The sequence below is a fragment of the Schistocerca piceifrons genome, chromosome 1, assembly GCF_021461385.2.
Source record: "Schistocerca piceifrons isolate TAMUIC-IGC-003096 chromosome 1, iqSchPice1.1, whole genome shotgun sequence".
NCBI classification, from domain to species: Eukaryota; Metazoa; Arthropoda; class Insecta; order Orthoptera; family Acrididae; genus Schistocerca; species Schistocerca piceifrons.
Genome location: NC_060138.1, coordinates 897,336,541 through 897,356,384, shown reverse-complemented (window position 1 = coordinate 897,356,384; position 19,844 = coordinate 897,336,541). Strand labels below are relative to the sequence as shown.

The 19,844-nt window shown below is 37.9% G+C and overlaps 1 protein-coding gene across 4 annotated transcripts in view; it reads left to right on the top strand.

Moving 5' to 3' along the window:
* Window positions 1-19,844, top strand: part of LOC124716918 (serine protease svh-1-like) — a 470,384-nt gene that overhangs the window by 185,265 nt on the left and 265,275 nt on the right. For all 4 annotated transcript variants that reach the window (XM_047243502.1, XM_047243517.1, XM_047243493.1 and 1 more), the window contains one exon: window positions 539-692. In XM_047243502.1, the coding sequence (XP_047099458.1) occupies window positions 539-692 (154 nt within the window). The remainder of the gene's footprint in view (window positions 1-538; window positions 693-19,844) is intronic.

Below are 19,844 nucleotides of genomic sequence, written 5' to 3'. Positions count from 1 at the left end.
TCGGCGGTACGTCCACCCGGCCTCCTGCATGCCCACTATATGCCCTCGCTCAAAGTCCGTCAACTGCACATACGGTTCACGTCCACGCTGTCGCGGCATGCTACCAGTGTTAAAGACTGCGATGGAGCTCCGTATGCCACGGCAAACTGGCTGACACTGACGGCGGCGGCGCACAAATGCTGCGCAGCTAGCGCCATTCGACGGCCAACACCGCGGTTCCTGGTGTGTCCGCTGTGCCGTGCACGTGATCATTGCTTGTACAGCCCTCTCGCAGTGTCCGGAGCAAGTATGGTGGGTCTGACACACCGGTGTCAATGTGTTCTTTTTTCCATTTCCAGGAGTGTATCTTTTACTTACATTGTTAATAGGATGTTTCAATTGCCTTTGTGTGCATGCTCAATACTGCACAGATAGACTGAGTCCCTTCAAGTGGTGACCTTGAGGTCACCACTTGTAGTTGTCAATTGTCTTAAGAGTTGTTTATTGTCCATCTTAAACAATCCAGGTCAATATTGACTTATAATCTTTGCTACTGCAGGAAGAAAACAATTTTTTGTCTGAGTGGCTATTCCAGAAGTTTCCTACAATCAAGAGCGTATTGACTTCTGGCATCGGTGTGACAGTTTTGAACCATCATGTCTGGATCTGGCAGAGTACAGCTAATGGAATAAATTTCAACAAATGGTGGCCAGGTATAACATACTCAAGCTTTTTAGTCTGCTAATTACCTGTAATATTATGAAAGTACTGCATGAACCAAGTAAAACATGCATTAAGGACTTAGGTTGGTGTGAATTTACTGATCATTTGCTTAATTTAATATTTAATGAATATTAGTATTGTTTAAAAGTGGTTTTGACCTGCTTTTTTGCAATAGTAGGGATTCTGTTCTTTATTATGATAATGGAAATTCAAAGGCAAAAGTCTCACATATAGCTAATTGATACATGATGCAGAGCTACCTGAAGTGTGGGACAAGCCTGAACAAATTTCATAAGGCACTGTGCTCTTTATGTACAACTGTGTCATCAATACAGTGTGAGGACTCTGATTATGGAAAAAGTACTGATAAACATGTGTTAAGTTATATGCTAATGACAGGGGTCACCACTGACTATCACAAATTATAACAGTGGGTAGGTGGACTACATTGCAGTAAAGCTCTCACAGATTCATTGCTGGCAATACCAAAAACAACTGATGACCATATCTATCAACTAGAACTACTTCCTCACTAAGAGGCACAGAAACTACCACTCACACATGGACCTTTGCTCTCCAAATGTGACAGGCCACCATTGGATGTTTGAAGAATGTAAGAAGGAACTTCTGTAGTGATGAGCTGTGGTATACATGGTTGCATGCCACTCATAGAGAATGAGTATGTTGGAAACTGCATGAGGCTCTGCAGCCTTTGTGCCACAAGGGAGTCATTCACATCGGTAGCTGAAGATGTTCATGTGGAATGAAATATAACCCTTGGTATATCTGCCATCTTCTTTTACAAGCAAAAGATACAAAAGCTTACCTTCTGACCACGTGCATACATTTTCTTGCACACAGCACTTGCAGACATTACACCACTCCTTCAGTCTTGAAATATTAGAATGCATTGTGGAACATCTACAGATGTGAGGGTGCTTGTTTAACCACCTTGTATTACCTGATTGAAGAGTACACATCTTCAGCACAGCTCTGACCAGTATCCAAGAGTTGTGGGTGGCAGCTCAGTGGTTATGGATCAAGATGGTTCCAGCATTGTTCTGTTGTTTCAGTGCCTCAAGGAGTAATGCTATGTCATGTCACTAGTTCCAGCAGTGCTAAAGTGGATCAAATTTTGGACTTAGAGAGTTTACATCAGACCAATGCATGCATCTCTGTATTTTGACTCCTCCAACTACCATCACCTATGACAGAATAGTGCTGCACTCAGGGTGTTCATTCACTGTCCACCAAAAAAAAAAGGCCTTTATAGTTAACCAACACTTCCAAGTATTTTTTCCATAGGAAAAGTTTTACGCATCTTCAAATAAAGTATGTTTCTTACAGAGTGTTTTCTCAGGGAAGGAAGTAACTGAAGTAAGAAGAGAAGTTAAGTGTATGTATGTTTTGGTGGTAGTATATCAGCAACAAATGACAGGGATTCTAAAGGTATCAGAAAGATTGTGTCAACTATACTTCATAAAAAGCTTTCACCTTTCTCTGCTCTGTCAAAGTTGAGTAACTTGATGAAGATTTGATGTTTACCAACTTCCTTGCAAATGTGATATAACAAACTTTGACTAAACGTATGTGCAGTAAAATAACTAGAGAAGGTAAACCAGTACTATACTGTCTGCTGTTAAAATCCAACAAGTTTTTCATATAGGAACTTTGCATCTCATAGCAACATGCAGTCGAATGTTGTTGTTGTGGTCTTCAGTCCTGAGACTGGTTTGATGCAGCTCTCCATGCTACTCTATCCTGTGAAAGCTTCTTCATCTCCCAGTACCTACTGCAATCTACATCCTTCTGAATCTGCTTAGTGTATTCATCTCTTGGTCTCCCTCTATGATTTTTACCCTCCACACTGCCCTCCAATACTAAATTGGTGATCCCTTGATGCCTCAGAACATGTCCTACCAACCGATCCCGTCTTCTGGTCAAGTTGTGCCACAAACTTCTCTTCTCCCCAATCCTATTCAATACTTCCTCATTAGTTATGTGATCTACCCACCTAATCTTCAGCATTCTTCTGTAGCACCACATTTCGAAAGCTTCTATTCTCTTCTTGTCCAAACTATTTATCGTCCATGTTTCACTTCCATACATGGCTACACTCCATACAAATACTTTCAGAAACGACTTCCTGACACTTAAATTTATACTTGATGTTAACAAATTTCTTTTCTTCAGAAACGCTTTCCTTGCCATTGCCAGTCTACATTTTATATCCTCTCTACTTCGACCATCATCAGTTATTTTGCTCCCCAAATAGCAAAACTCCTTTACTATTTTAAGTGTCTCATTTCCTAATCTAATTCCCTCAGCATCACCCGACTTAATTCGAATGCAGTGGAATATGGTGACACAAAGTTTCTTACCAGGCAGTTACATATTGCTACAATGTTGTGAAAGAGTATGTGGCAATTCACAATGTGGACAGCTTTAACTATCCTTTAGCTTCTTGTGTGCCACACTCCTAATTTACTAGAGATGTTAGTTACAAATCCACTACTAGGCTCCTCTTGGTAGGAGGGATAACTTCTAGTTTTGATAGTTAATTTATGTATATTCATATTCAAAGCATGGGATCATGTATTCCTAGGGAATACTTTACTGTAAGCATAAGTTTTAAGTGAATAATTAACAGATTTACCACTACATTACAATAGCAGGCTCTTGACTTTTGCAGAATACATATTCATACACTCATACATATTTTCATCCTTTTAAGGTTATATAGTTTAGCATTTTAATTCAGAAGATATCATTAATATTTCTTGTTGAAATAAATTCTCAGTTGTTACAGGCAGACATATGTGAATGCAAAGAGGTTGGGCAGAGATGTCAGTCAAGGCGGAAGTACAGAGGCAAAGATGTTGTTGAATGACGTGAGGTATGAGCGGCGGCAACTTGAAATTAGCGGAGGTTGAGGCCTGGTGGGTAACAGGAAGAGAGAATATATTGATGGGGTTCCCTTCAATATATTCTCTCTTCCCATTACCCAGCAGGCCTCAACCTCCGCTAATTTCAAGTTGCCGCCGCTTGTACCTCACCTGTCATTCAGCAACATCTTTGCCTCTGTACTTCCGCCTCGACTGACATCTCTGGCCAACCTCTTTGCATTTACATATGTCTGCCTGTGTCTGTATATGTGCGGACGGATATGTGCGTGTGTATACCTGTCCTTTTTTCCCCCTAAGGTAAGTCTTTCCGCTCCCGGGATTGGAGTGACTCCTTACCCTCTCCCTTAAAACCCACATCCTTTCGTCTTTCCCTCTCCTTCCCTCTTTCCTGATGAAGCAACCTTGGGTTGCGAAAGCTTGAAATTTGTGTGTGTTTGTGTGTTTTTTTATTGTCTCTATCAACATACCAATGCTTTCGTTTGGTAAGTTACAGCATCTTTGTTTTTAGATATAAATCTTGTGGTAATTCATACAAAAACTTTCTTTTGTTTCTACACACAATAATAAGACAAAGATCCAGACAGCACAGTACTCAGAGTTGCTACATTTCAGCATATGGTCAATCTCTTATAACTCTGAATATCATATAGTGGCTATTGTTGCATCTCCTGGCAGACAGTTTCTCAGTTGCAGGTGATGATTTTCCACTAAGAAAACTGTTACACATCAGCATGTGCATTTGTGCCACTTCTCCTTCCTCTTTATGCATATAAAGCACTACTTTTTTTACCAAGTTTTACATTTGAAACTAATACATAAACACATGATCACACCATCATAAAATTAATCACTTACTATTGATCTGTAATTGGAAATAAGCGTTTGGTGTCAATGGCCGGGAGGCCCCTTACGGGGCAAGTCTTGGTGCAGGGCTTATTACATTCGACGCCACATTGGGTGACCTGTGCGCTGGATGGGGATGAAATGATGATGAAGACAACACAACACTCAGTCTCTGAGTGGAGAAAACCCCCGACCCAGCCGGGAATCAAACCCGGGTCCCTTAGGACAGCAGTCCGTCATGCTGACCATTCAGCTATCGTGGCGGACATTGATCTGTAATTGAGGTTATGCGACAGTTTATCTTCTGACAATGACCACTCTAATTTGGCCTATCACACAATACATTAAACTGGGGTGCCATATTTCTGTTGAAGAATAGAAAGAAACTAGCCCTAGGTTTGCTTAACAACTGATGCTCACTGGAAGATTTCTCCTCACAGAACAAGAAATTAGTGGCGGTATCAGATGCTGTTATCATTTGAACATCCCCCATATTTCATGTTTATGACCAGTAGTGTACGTCTCAATGTTCAAAGTGGCTGATGAGTGAGGACATGCAAATTTACTATAGAAGCAGGTCCTCCCGTGCACACCATATCTCAATTATGTCAAGTCACTGGATAGTGCTGGCATGCCGTTGTCAAATATTGTGATTTCTACTATGCCATCCTGCAAAATGTCCCATAACTACTCAAGTACAACACATTATTTTGCAGTGCTCCAGCTAAAAGCAATAGAGTGAAAATATGAAATACACTAGTTCCGAAATTAAAGCAACAAACCCCTACTTCCCTGTCCTGAGTCTAATTCATGATATAATCATACAAACTGTAAACAGATGTCCGTGCGATTGTATTCCACCGCATGGAAGATACCATTATGGTCAATGAACAACCATGCAAATGGCCAAATCAGGGCACCTATCATGTGAGGTAGTGTTTGCTGTGTACACAGTCATATATGGTGCTGTATGGCACAGTGAATATGCCTACCAGACTCTCTGTAGTGGGGGGACATAGGAAAATGATGTGGCCTGATGGCTTAATGTGAATCAGTCTATTGTTTTTTGGATGTGGCGACAGTTCATAGAGATCGGAACTGTATCCCAAAGACCAGACCAAGGCCAACCAAATGTGATATCAGAAAAAGGGGACCATTATTTGGCTGCAGTGAACAATGGTACTGGCTTAGTACTGCATGTCAACTGTCATTTCACATTGCAGCATCCACTGGATGTATTGTATCAAGGCAAATGGTATACAGAAGACTTCTGAAGAGTGGCCTTTGTTGCTGGAGACATGCTGTATGTGTACCGGTACCTCTGACTTGTATCCACTCAAGAGAAAGTCTGGAGTGGCACTGTCAAGTTCCACCTGGTCGGTCGAACAGTGGGCCAATGTTCTTTTCACAGATGAGTTCCAATTTAATCTGGAGAGTGATTGTCAATGGATACACATCTGGAGGGAATGTGGAACATGATTTTGGGGCCCAAAATTGTGGAAAGATACCAGTATCAAGGAGGGTCCCAAATGGTGTGAGAAGGGATTTTACTGACCACTTGAAACCTCTTTGTGAACTTGTACATTTAAATAAGCAAGGTTTACCAGCTGTTAGGTATCATGATGAGATTTTGGGACCTCATGTGGGATTGTTGCAACATGCTGTAGGCCTAGACTTCATACTGATGAATGATAATGTTCGACCTCATAGAGCATGGGTGGTTGATATTTTCTTCGAAAAGGAAGAATTTGCATGCATGGCATGGCCTGCTCGCTCTCTCAATTTGAATCCCACAGAGCAAGTCCAGGATGCATTAGGGACACAGGTTGCATCTTGTTAGCATTCAGCAACCACTCTCCAAGACTTGTGAGCAGCTCTGCAGGAAGAATGGAAATTATTGCCTCAACATGAGATTGATGACATTATTTACAGCATGCCCCATCATTGTCAGGCCTGTGCTGCTGCCAGAGATGGTCACACCCCATCCCGAGCACATTAACCAGTCGTCAGAATCTGTGTCTAAATTCGTAACTGGGAAAAAATGAAGAGCATATTTGTCTGCCATTATGCATGTTGCTGTTGTTAACATTCCGTATATTTTACATTGTTTCTACATTATTATCACCTGTTTATACTGTTTTGTGGCAAAATAAATGCATCTTTGCAAAACTCCTGTTTGTTGCTTTAATTTTGGACACCAGTGTATAAGCTTATGCAATGAATGTTTCCAGCTACACAGGAACTTCTCAGGGTTATGTTTTAAGTGCCTGACTGTTTACACTAACTACAGAGTGGGAGTGAGTAAATTTCTCTGTGACAAGATGATTTAGTCATTAACAATATTGTGGTTTTAAGACAAACAACTGTACTTAAAAAGTAAAATAAAGCACTTTTCTGGATATATAAACACAATTATTTCAAAATGTATAAATAAAGAAATAGTGGGTTCCAAACAAAATCAACCAAGTTCTACTTATACAATCTTTCTTTAACATTTGAGCTGCTTATGTGCACTATGATCAAAATGTTCAACACATTCAGTGCAAGCTGCACATTTTGATCTTATCGAATCATGTCTTCTCCTTCTCCTCAACTTTTCACCCTTTCAGTTGCCTATAGCAACATTTGAAGAACACCAAATCCAGAAATATTATATTGTGCTTTCTTGAAGATATGGGATGACAACTCAAAATGAAATGTTACGTTAAGTCATTCAATCCCCGGATCAAGATGGCGCTGTGTGTAGGTAGTGAACTGTATACCTTTGAAAGTAAATCAAAAAATAATGTAGGAAAGTGTACAAAATATGTTAATTTTGCTATATAATGTGATGATAACTGTATTTCATGCTTCATTGTATCAAAAGTTACTGAAAATATTGTGGCAGAAGTAAACAGAAAAGTGAATTACTAGTGTGACGCAAGCACATATTCACATGAGTATAACTGCCATGTAGTGTCTGAAAATTTAAACTCGGAACTATGTTCCTGCAAAAAGAGAGCAAATAAAGGTATCATATGTTTTAACTGTAAGACTATTTATCATCTCAGTAATGCGAATGCTAATCTAAGTCAGAAAATCTGGTTCTGCTCAAAATGTGAAAACAAAGAATTAGGCATAAAGCTAAATGAATACAGATCCACTACCAAAATTATTTCAGTGGTACTTCAGCAAACGCACTTAAAACAAAAAGTAATACAGCATGAAGCATTTAGTGTGTTGGAAGAACTCAATAATGGTAAGACCCAAAGTACTTCAAATGAAAATGAAAATTTTTGTGCAAATCTTTGCAAAAAGTGTTCCAAAAACACAAGGAATGGTGTCGTATGCGTGTGCTGCAAAAGCACATTTCATTATCAATGTGGCAAACTAGAACCCTCACTAAAGAACAATGAACATTACGTACAAGTGTGGAAGTGTGAATTATGCAGGCTCAAGAAGAACAGCAGTCCAGATTTCTCCGAAACTTCTGATATAAACATCGCAATTAGTGCTCGCCAGTCATACAAGTGAAAAAGGGTTCTAAGGATTATAGTGTTTACAGTGACAAAACCCTTTCATCACAATTTATAGGTGAAGGCACACATAATCGGCATATGACAGACATTCAAATAAGTGGTGCTAAAGTGAATAACAGCTCTGAAGATAATCAGTCCAGTCGACATGCAGCTACTCCCGAACACCATCACCCACAATCTCAAAGCTGCAAGGAAGAAAAATCAAGAAGAAAACTGACGCTTATTGCTGACAGCCATGGGCACAGAATCGCCTCTCATATACAAAATGAGGCATCTACATCGATTGCTGATGCGGGATTCATCAAACCAGTTACAGGTTTAACTGAACTGAGGAAACATGCAAACTTGGCAGAAGTCAGTAAGTTGTCCACAAATGATTACGTTGTGATAATTGGAGGACCAAAAGACATCTTTAAAAACGAAACACCAAATGCCTGTCAGGAACTTAAGGAATGTTTGAGTCACAAAACTCATACTAATGTTGTTGTTCTCAACACCCCTCATTGTCATGATATAGCACAATGGCCATGCGTCAATCATGAAATAAGTGCAGCTAATAAGCAATATAAATCAGTTGCTAAATACATCAAAAACATTACCATAGTGAATATAAACAATATTGGCCGCCAATTTCACATGACGTTTTGGTAAGTCATTCAAACCCTGGCCTGGGAAAATGACTTCTAGTGAACTAAGTGATGAGTGAAACAGGAAATAAGCCTCAAGAAATAATCATATTGTCAATATCATTAGATGACCATCAGCAGTCTGTTTCTAAGGCTTTTTAAGGCTAAATGTTAAGACTGGTGATTCTCCAAGATGTAATAATTCACCAAACAGGCCGAGTTTATGGGGAGATGCTAAGCTATCAAAGTGTAGTTATGAATCAAGAAAAACCAGTAGTAGTAAACTCTGTGTGTTCCACCAAAACATCAGTGGTCTCAGAAACAAACTGGAGCTTCTAAATTTTGATGTTATTGATGTTGAATCTGTAAACCATACACAAGTAATATGTCTTACAGATCACCATGTGAGAAGTGGAACTAAAATGCCTCAAACTGATGGATACTCATTCGCAGCCATCTACTGTAGATCCATAAAGGAGAAAGGAGGGACTGAAATCTATGTTAAAACTAATATAAAATATAAATCCCTAGGTATAAGTACTTACAGTGTAGATTCTCACTTTGAAGACTGTGGAACTGAAATTACTAAAATAACAAGTCATTTATAATTTTGGCAGTATCTTTCTAAAGCATTTGGACAACTTTTGAACCAAAGATATTCAAAACAGAAGGATTCAATTATCATGGATGATATAATATTAACTTCTTAACTACAAATAACAGCAGAAGAGAACTAGAACACCTGATGGAATCATTTAACCTTATTTCAGTAGTTAACTTTCCCACTAGAGTAGCTAGTACTTGTAAGAGCCTAATTGATAATATATTCCTGGACAGACACAGAAGCAGCAGTATTATTGTAAGTCAAATTCTCAATGGTCTGTCATATCATGATGGTCAGCTGCTTACAGTAAATGATATCAAACTGTGTGATAAAAACTCCTTTAAAACTGTCAGGCCAATCAGTAATGATAACTTAGAAATCTTCAACTTTCTCTTACAGCAGAACGACTGGACCCTTGTATTTATGGAGAGGAATATTAGTGAAAAATTTAATCTGTTCTCTAATGAGTTTGTGTCATTATTTGAAACTGTAGTTACAAAAATAATCTTGAGAAACAATCCTCAGGAAGCAAAATGGAAACACTGGATTACTAAAGGGATCAGAATTTCCTGTAGAACAAAAAGAAATTGATATGAATCCCTAAGGTAATCTAATGATCCCATTGAAAAGGAGGACTATAGATTTTACTGTAATATTTTAAAAAGAGTAATAAAAAATCCAAAACTATGTACGTCTGAAACTGATAACTCAAACAACAAATCAAAAATCATCTGGCAAGTTATAAAAAGGGAGATACTGAGGAAGCTGCTAATATCTTCAATGGCAACAAAATTAAAACACTACAAAAACAGTCCCACAACCAGAAGTAACATACGCAAGTGAAACCATCTGCAAAACAACAAACACTGTACAAATAGACAAAATACTCAAAATAGAGAGAAGAATCATCAGAATGAGCATCAACAAATCATACCAGAAAGATGGACACTGGAGAGTAGCTACAAATGAAACAGTCTACAAGGAAATAGAACTGGTAATGAGTACAATCAGAAAGAAATGCATTTCATTTTTTGGACATCTAATCAGAACACCAGATAACAGGATCATCAGGAGAATAATAGAAAAATTGTGGAATAGTAAGTGGATTGCAGAAATCGAAGAAGATATGGATGAGCTACAGATAACATTGGAAGACCTAAGAAACAAAATTGACAGAATCAGGAAACTCACAGACAAAGAAACCAGACTGCAAATGAGAATCAACAGACAATAAGAAGGGTGATTTCCAATGAAGAAAGAAAGATGAGATCCGAGAAAATGAAGAAGTACTGGGCTGACAGGAAACTGAAAAATTCTTCATATAAAGTTGGCCAGAGTGGCCCAATGAAGGTCATAAAATAAAAAAAAAAAACCATAAAAAAACATTTTTTAACAGCTGCAGAAAAAATTGCTGTGGAGGCACAGTGGATGATGTGATAGCCCTTCTGCATAAAGCTAACAAAGCCAGAGTTTGACAGATAACCCCCATAACAATCAGTGAGATCAATAAAACAATCAGAGATATGAAGTCAAAAAACTCTTGTGGGGTTGATAATATTTCAGCTAAGATACTCAAGCACTGCTGTGGCTATATAAATGCAGTCTTGTGTCGCATTTTTAAAGAATCCCTAAAACAAGGTATGGTTCCACTTAGATTAAAATATGCCTGTGTGAAACCACTTTTCAAGAAAGGTGAAAAAACTGATGTAACAAACTACCGCCCAGTATCCCTGCTAACAAGTATTTCAAAGGTCCTCGAGAAACTGGTATACAGGAGAATTGTTAGTCACCTGAACAACCATAACATTCTCAGTCAATGTCAGTTTGGTTTCTCGCATGGCCTATCAATTGATGGTACTATTTTCTCTTTCACCAAACAGATTCTCGAATCTCTTAACAGAAAATTGGCACCAATTGGAATCCTGTCTGAACTATCCAAAGCTTTTGACTGTATCAACTGCAAAATTCTGCTAAATATAGCAGACTCGACATGTTCTGAGGCATCAAGGGATCACAAATTTAGCATTCGAGGGCAGTGTGGAGGTTAAAAATCGTAGAGGGAGACCAAGAGATGAATACATTATGCAAATTCAGAAGGATGTAGGTTGCAGTAAGTACTGGGAGATGAAGAAGCTTGCACAGGATAGAGTAGCATGGACAGCTGCATCAAACCAGTCTTAGGACTGAAGACCACAACATTTCATTTTCATTTCATTTCATTTTATTATCTTCCTGTATATCATTTACATGATGTAGGAATTGTCACAACAAAGTTATCATACTAGTACAAGTACTACAGACATAATAATGGAATATCACTTTCAAGGCATTTTTTAAAAGTACAAATTTAGACATACAAATTAAAATTTTTGGCAATAAATTTACACTCAATCAAAGTACTCATCTACGTCATAGAAAGTTTTGCTTAAAAGATAATTTTTAAGTTCAGTCTTAAATTTTACTTCCATCTATTATTGCCTTCATGTACACTGGCAGAGCATTGTAGAGTTTTATTCCAAAATAACTTACATGCTTTTGGGTTTGTGTTGTCCTTACCCTTTCTGCATACAAATTCTTACGAGTTCTAGTATTATAATTATGGCAGTCCTCATTTGTACGTAGATTTTTCATATGTGCTCTTGTACACAGAATGCTTTTAAAAATATACAGTGATGGTATTGTGAGTATTTGCAGTTCTTTGAAAAGGGGCCTACAATGAGTTCTTGGAGAGTTATGTGTTATGATTCGTACAGCTCTTTTCTGAAATTTGAAGATACCTGTTAAGCTTGATTTAGTTTTACCCCAGAACACTATGCCATAAGACACGATGGACTGAAAGTAAGCAAAATACACTAGTCTAGTACAGTCTGTGCTGCATACTCTAGATAATATCCTCAATGCAAAACATGCTGAATTGAGCCTGTGGGCTAAGTACTTGAGATGGTCTTTCCAGCTTAAGTTTTGATCAATGTGCATGCCCAAAAACTTTATGGATTAAATACTGCCTTACACATAGGAACCAAAGGGTAATAATTACTGACAGTAATGGAGTCACAGCTTTATCCAAGTGGGGCACAGTCAACACTGGAGTGCCTCAAGGCTCAGTACTGGGACCCTTATTGTTTCTTATATTTATGAATCACCTCCCAGATGGCACCATGTCAGTGAGCAAGTTCACCCTATTCAGTGATGATACTTCTCTACTTGTTGACAAAGCCACAGGGAACAACCAGGAAACATCTGCAAACAATGCATTTGATGACATTCTGAAATGGTTTAACTGTAATGGACTCTCTCTAAATATCAAAAAACTCATTATGTACAGTTTCACATGGCACATAAAGAACTGGGGGATATAAATATGGAATGTAATGGACAAAAAATAAAGCAAGTTGACTCAGCTAAGTCCCTGGGTGTGTACATAGACTGCAAGCTAAATTGGCCCAACCATATCCTAGATCTAGAAAAAAGGCTACATTCTGCAATATTTGCCTTATGTATAACTGCATCAGACACACATAAGGAGGCCATAAGAGCTGCTTATTTCAGATATTTCCATGCACTTTTGGCTTACGGAATCTTCTTTTGGAGCAACCACTCCTTGGCAAAAAAAGTTTTTACTGCTATACATATGCATGAGTGGTGTGCAACTGAGGCATTCATGCAGGAATTAGTTTAGGAAACTACAGGTATTTACAATGATATCTGAGTACATATACTCCCTTGTATGTTTCATTTATAAAAACTACTATCTCTTCAAAACCAATAGTGAATATCATGGTCACAACACAAGGTTGAAAGAGGACTTTCATAGTAACAAGTCAAACTATGCCCTTGTACACAAAGGAGTAAATTATACAGGCATCAAAATTTACAATGCTCTACCCAGTGTCATCAAAAGTCTTGCTCCTGAAACACCAAAGTTAAAGAGCAAACTGAAGGAATATCTAATACAAAAGTCATTCTATTCAATTAGTGAATTTTTTAGTACATAGGAGCAGGTTTTTATTATACAACCGAGTTAGCCATGCAATGTAAGAATAAATGAAACTACTTGTTGCTGTAATGTTATATTTTTGGTCAATTACTTTGATATTGTTAATCTGAGTGTGTACATATAAGTGTTAATTCTGATGTATGTAATATGTTTTTATTTCTTCAAATGTCTCATGTTATTACAATGAGTATTGTCATGAATTAACCATATTGTGTGTTGCTGTATGGCTAACTTTGTAAAAATACTGATCGTTCCGTATCCTTGCAACTTAATTGCTATCAGGATCAACAGAACTCACAATAAAATAATAAAAACAAATAAATAATAAAATGAATTATAAAACAATAGAATGTTGCCTGTCTCCAGATTGTTGTTGAGATGAATCTGCTGCTTTCTGACAAATATTCCTACATGTGATTACAATCGCATGTTTTATTTACATCTTTTCACATGTAAAAATGTGACTGAGGACACTTCAGCTGTTCATTTATATGTTCAGCTCAGTATATACAAAAATAAACAGTAAAAATTTTTAGTGAACAAAAGAGGCTATGAGGAGAACTGACACTGGATCAATAGAAGAGAGCAATTGGGGTGACACTTGCTACCTGCTCTGTGCCAGAATAAAGTTGTTCACAAATGTTTTATGTTAGTTGACAAAATTCAGAATGTAAATTGCTTCCATCAACATGGGAAGTTCAGACCAATCATGGCAGTTTACAAATAATATTCAAAAGAAGCTGAATGGTTGAACAACAAGAAATATGTAAAATAGCCCACAGCATTTCATGTATTTCTTTTCCATTGCAGTGGAAGAGAAAAGAAGACATACTTGCCATGGTTTTCTAGTTTATCTTAAATATGACAGAAGAAATGGTGAGAAGTGCTCTTTCAAAATGAAGAAATGGTATTGTTGAACAGGACAAATGTGGCAAAGATTGACCATGTAACAAAGTTTCAGAGAGTGATGGTGAATATATGAGGCAGTACATCTCATGTCATCCATTTACATCTATACTTATACTCTGCAAATCAAAGTATGTGAAGAGCAGACACTTAGAGATGGATGCAAACTATCCTGAAAAGCCTAGTTACTAAATTCCAAGAATGACAAGTTTCTTTGCTTTCCCAGGGCACTTTTTTCTGTTTTGTGTGCCGCTAAAAATTCTGATTTCTGCTAAACAATATGACATTGATAGTTTTATGTATGATGTTTCACTCATTTCTGGACAGATGATTGAATAAGATAAGACCATGTGACCAGCTGCAGAATTCCAGCATGGGGTGTTTTCACTTGATGTGCATTAATCATTATTACATCTACTGCCTGGTCAGCAGTGGGATGTATCATATCTTTCCCCAAATTATTATTCAGTACTTTTGTAAATTCCAGTCAAGCTTGTTAATATCCTCCTCATTGCTTGTTGCATTGTACGATCAATCAATTTGGGGAGTGGAAATTGAAGATCCTTTTCTTCTGGGATTGCTCCAACATTTGTCAAGGCTACTTGCTCCAACATTTGTCAAGGCCTCTTGGCTGCATTTTCTCATGGTTAGACAGTCCTCTTACATAACAACAGTCTTTCCATATTACTGCCGAAATCACTGTTTGGTGTACAATATGTAATCATAGGTTTCTTTGTAGTTGTTGTTGAAGTTCCTTTCAGCTGGGAAGCTCTTATATTCCTTTCAGTTGGGCAGTTACTGATTCTATTTATATGGAAGGTTCTGTTACTCTCATTCACAGCAATTTCATGAGGTAGACAGGAAATCTTAAGTGTATTGAGACATCAAGCCTCACAAGTGAAACTTCATTAGAATCACAGATGTTCCTTTACAGACTGACATATGATAACAGTAATTGTTTCAGGGCCAGCATATTTAAATCTAAATCTCACTGGCTGTCCACAAAGTTCAATGCTTTCAGAAAATGCTGTGAAAAGATAGAAATTTATGTTGAGGTGATTAAGGAAGGGACAAATTCTGAGAAGTTTATCATTTTGTCAGGTGCAATGCTGCTGAAGAGTGAAATTATTGTTGAGATGAAAATAGTGCACAATTTCTAAATATCTGCAATGATTCATACATTTTCATATGCATGTTATATCTAAACCCTCATTTCCTGTCTAATACAGTTGCTCTTGTGGGAATATGCAGTAGTCCATGAAAATCAGTATTTCTACAAGCTTTCTGATACATTCTTTTGGCAGCTGAAAGTTGTGATCATTTTCCTGGGAGGCATACTGAACACTTTCACTGACAATGTGGCTCAACACTGCTTCAATGAGTCTCACTTGGAATAAGACAACTCATACAAATATGTGAGTGTATCAGTGAGTAGAGATATTAAAAGAATGTGGTATAGGTACAGTCATAGATAACAAAGGTAGTTAACTTTGGTTCATTGGTAGAATACCAGGAAAATGTAAACAGTCTGCAAAGGAGATTACTGTAAACACTCATATGAACCATCCTTCCATCACTTCACATTTTTCTACATCACAAAGATGTTTAAAAACCTGAAGTGATAGACACTATCCCATGAGAGCATGCTTAAAATTTTCAAGAACTACCATTAAATGAGGAATATTACAAACCCTTACATATCACTCCTGTATGGACTGTGAAGACAATCTTAGACTAATTAATTCACACACAGAAGAATTTAAACAATAACTCTTCTTGAACTCTATAATTAAGTGGAACACAAATTAACCCTAATAAGTGCATGCATTTCACAATTTTTTGTGGAGTATAGATGTAGAAGCAGAATGTGTCTGGTGTGGTATGCAACACATACAGTTGCCAGCCATAACAATACAACCATCTACCTAACAGCTGGCATGTCTGCTTTTGGCATGAATAAGAGTGGCAGTTTGTCATGGCATGGATGCAATGACGCCTTGGTAGGTTGTTGGAGGGAGTTGGAACCACATCTTCACACGCAAGTCACCGAATTCCTGTAAATTGTGGGGAGGGGGGTGATGAACTCCGACTTCAATCACTTTCCAGACATGTTCGATCAGGTGCACCTGACGAGTTGTGGGGTCATCATATCAATTGAAACTCACCACTATGTTCCTCAAACCATTCCATCATAATCCTGGCCTTCTGACAAGGTACAGCTTGCTGAAAAATGCCACTGCTATCGGAAAACATGATTGTCATGAAGGGGTGTATGTGGTCTGCACCCATGGACGATACTCCTTAGCCATCATGGTACCTTGCACAGACTCCACTTGAACCATGGATGCCCATGTTAATGTTCCCCAGAGCATAGTGGAGCCACTGCCAGCTTGTCTCCATCCCACAGTACAGGTTTCAATGAACTGTTCCTGTGGAAGACAATGCGTTCACACCCTCCCATCAGCATGATGGACAAGGTATTGGTATTCATCAAACCATGTAATGCTTCGTCACTGTGCCCATGTCCAGTGTCGATGGACATGTGCCCATTTCAGTTGTAATTGCCGATGTTGTGGTGTTAACATTGGCACATGCATGGGTCGTTGGCTGAGGAGGACCATCGTTAGGTGTGTTCGGTTCACTATGTGATCATACACACTTGTACTCTAACCAGCATTAAAGTCTGATGTTAGTTGTGCCATAGTTTGCCATCTGTCCTGTTTTAACAGCCTGCCCAGCCTACGATGTCCAGCATCTGGAATGAGTAGTGGCCACCCAACCCCACAATGTCTGAATGTGATTTCACCTTAGTTGTGCCACATGTTGAAGATACTCCTCACAGCACTCCTTGAACAACTGACACGTCATGCAGTTTCTGAAATGCTCATGCGAAGCCTTTGGTCAGACTCAGATAGATCACGCACCTTCCCCATTCTATACACAGGCAGCACACTCACTGTTACTACATGCACTGTGTGTTTATCAGGGAAGCAGCCATTCCTCGCTAGTTGATGGTGCTGTCGCCTTGATAGGTATGTAATGGTGGAAGGTAGGTGGTCATAAAGTTCTGACTGATCGGTGTAAACGTGCAGTCATCAATAAAATATGAAAATCTGTTTAGTTAGAAGCAAGTCTTGCTATCAATTTCTGTTTTGAGAGGAATTATGACCAATTTACATTATTATTCACAAGCACTTTCACTACACTTGCAGTTGTTATGAAGCAAATTTCACACACACATTGCTTCCTGACACATTCCCACGTTCAGACGAATGACTCAGGTTTGGGATTTTTGCTGCCTCATTATTGTTGTATGGTACTCTGACCCATAGTAAGATCATTACACAATATTTCTCTGTCTTGTGCAATTTTTTTGTGTACCTCCTATTATTTCCTTCTGCCTTTCCTTTTTCTTTTCACCATTCCTTCCAATAAATCTGTTAATAAGTGGTGTCTTTGTAGCAGTATCCTAAGTTATTTATGGTGAAAAGAAAAGCAAGGATTCATTGGTTGGTTGTATAATGCTTTAAGTCCAGATAGCAATGTACTTGAGCTGCTTTTTGTGCTTGGTACATTTCACTGTATCGATCTGTCACTCATCTTCATATTATTTTTTATAATGTTTGGTCACCTTTATGAACTGTTCTGGTGGTCCAGCTATTCTGTGGAACAGCAGCGTATGAACTTTCCCTTCTGAACTTTGATGATACTTCGCAGAGTGATGCTGAAATATGGGATCACGATGACTACTTCAAGCCATGAAATAACGTTTGAACTCTTAAGTTTCACTTCTCTATATTTTGGATTCTTCCTCTCTCACAATGACAGATCCCCTTAATTACAACTCAAAATAGTCTAAGCTCTGAACACAACATTATACATGTGACCCGTAGGCTGTACTTCAAAGTTCCATCTTTTTACATCAAAAAGGGATTTATTAGTTTCAGGTCCCCATTTTCAGTGGCCCTCTTACTCCATGTCATCCATGACACCGCCAACTTGGAGTGTCGAAATATATCTATAACCTTATGCAGCAAGTGAGTGGCACTCATCCCCTGACAACTAACCACTGCTCTCATTGTTACTGCTCATGCATCCTCTGTACAAACACTGACTGGGGCACACAGTATCTGCTTCTTTTTTCTACACGACTTAACATGTATCAGCTACCAAGGTTATCTTTAGCTCAAACGAGTATTAATAGTGGAGCAGAGTATTTGATAAAAGCTCTGTTACATACGTATCCTGCACTCAAGCTAATGATGTCATGCCAAATTATCTGTTCATATTTATCTATTTTATTCACTCATCCTGTATTTAATTTATATGTCTCAATGTTGATTCTTAATCCATTACATAATTAACAATATTAAAAAAAACCATATTTGAAATAAGAAAAAACATATATTGTTCATTATAAGGCTCATATATCATATTTAAGCCTTACACCATGTCATAACTCTTGTTTTTCTTGTACAATGTATGCAAACTTGTTTCTTTAAAACTGCTTAACTTCTCTCAGTAGGCAGGTGTAACTTGTCGTCTTAGTACTTTATCTAATTTAAGAGACCGATTTGCTTTAACTAAAGTGGCTCTTGCTTCCTTGCATATATATTCTCATACACATGCTTTCCTTACAATTGCCTGTTTCAGAGGAATCATAGATTGACAACACCTCATTTTTTTCTGAATACACATCCAAATTTCAAATATTTTCATGTTAATATGCATGGGAATGTAAAATATTCTTGTATGCTGTAATTAGGAAAATCGTTCATCTTAACTAGCTGGGAAACCTCTTCTTGGGCATGATAAAATGTCAGTCCAACCCTTTAAATCATTTTATTGCATTATTGCTGATTCCCTTCTGTGAGTAGGTACTGTACAATCTTTTTTTTAATCATCTGAAAGTGCCTCATACAAGTTCCCTACTAATATAAAGTACGGGCCATTTCTTTCCCAAATGTACCTGACCCATTGCATAGATCAGTCTCTTTCATGGATCTGTCTATCTGTCTTTTCATTTATACCTTCTCCTAATGTGAGTACACTTCCATTTTTATTTTAAACAGTTGCACAGCACCTCCTCAACTTTTCTCCTATTTTCCCCTTTACATCAGTTTGAAGAGATTCCTTCACTTGAATTTACCCAGATGTCAACCTATACTCATCCTCATTTCATGTCTTACACTTCCTTATACTCTAATTACCTCCTTTTATTCAAAGCAAACCCATGTACTTGTAATTTTTTTTACAATAATTCCCTGTCCTACCTATTTAATTAATGGTCAAAGCTTTATACCTACCTTTATATTACCTACCATGGCTCATGCTTTTCGCTGTTTAACTTTATTAGCCACTTTGTTTATAGCACATGTGAGACAAAGTTACTTTGTGTTTGTAACTAGTGTATGTTCTTGGGTCTACTCATCCCCTATTCAAACAAATGATTCTTCAAATACAATGTGTTTAGTGTGTCACCTTCTATGTGCCTGCCTATTCCCCAAAAATTTTTGATGCAAGTAAACCTATTAATAATTACATTATTTGTCATAGTTGTCAGTATCTTACGTCACACAGGAGTAGAGCAATCTGTGCGTCCTGTGAAAAAATATTGAAGTTAAACAGAAATGAGAAGGGTTCCACATTGGGGACTGTTGCTTATGGAAAGGGGGAAAATAAGTTCAGGTCTCTTAAAGGAGAAGAAAGAAACGAAAAAGAAGAATGGATTTGTTGAAATTG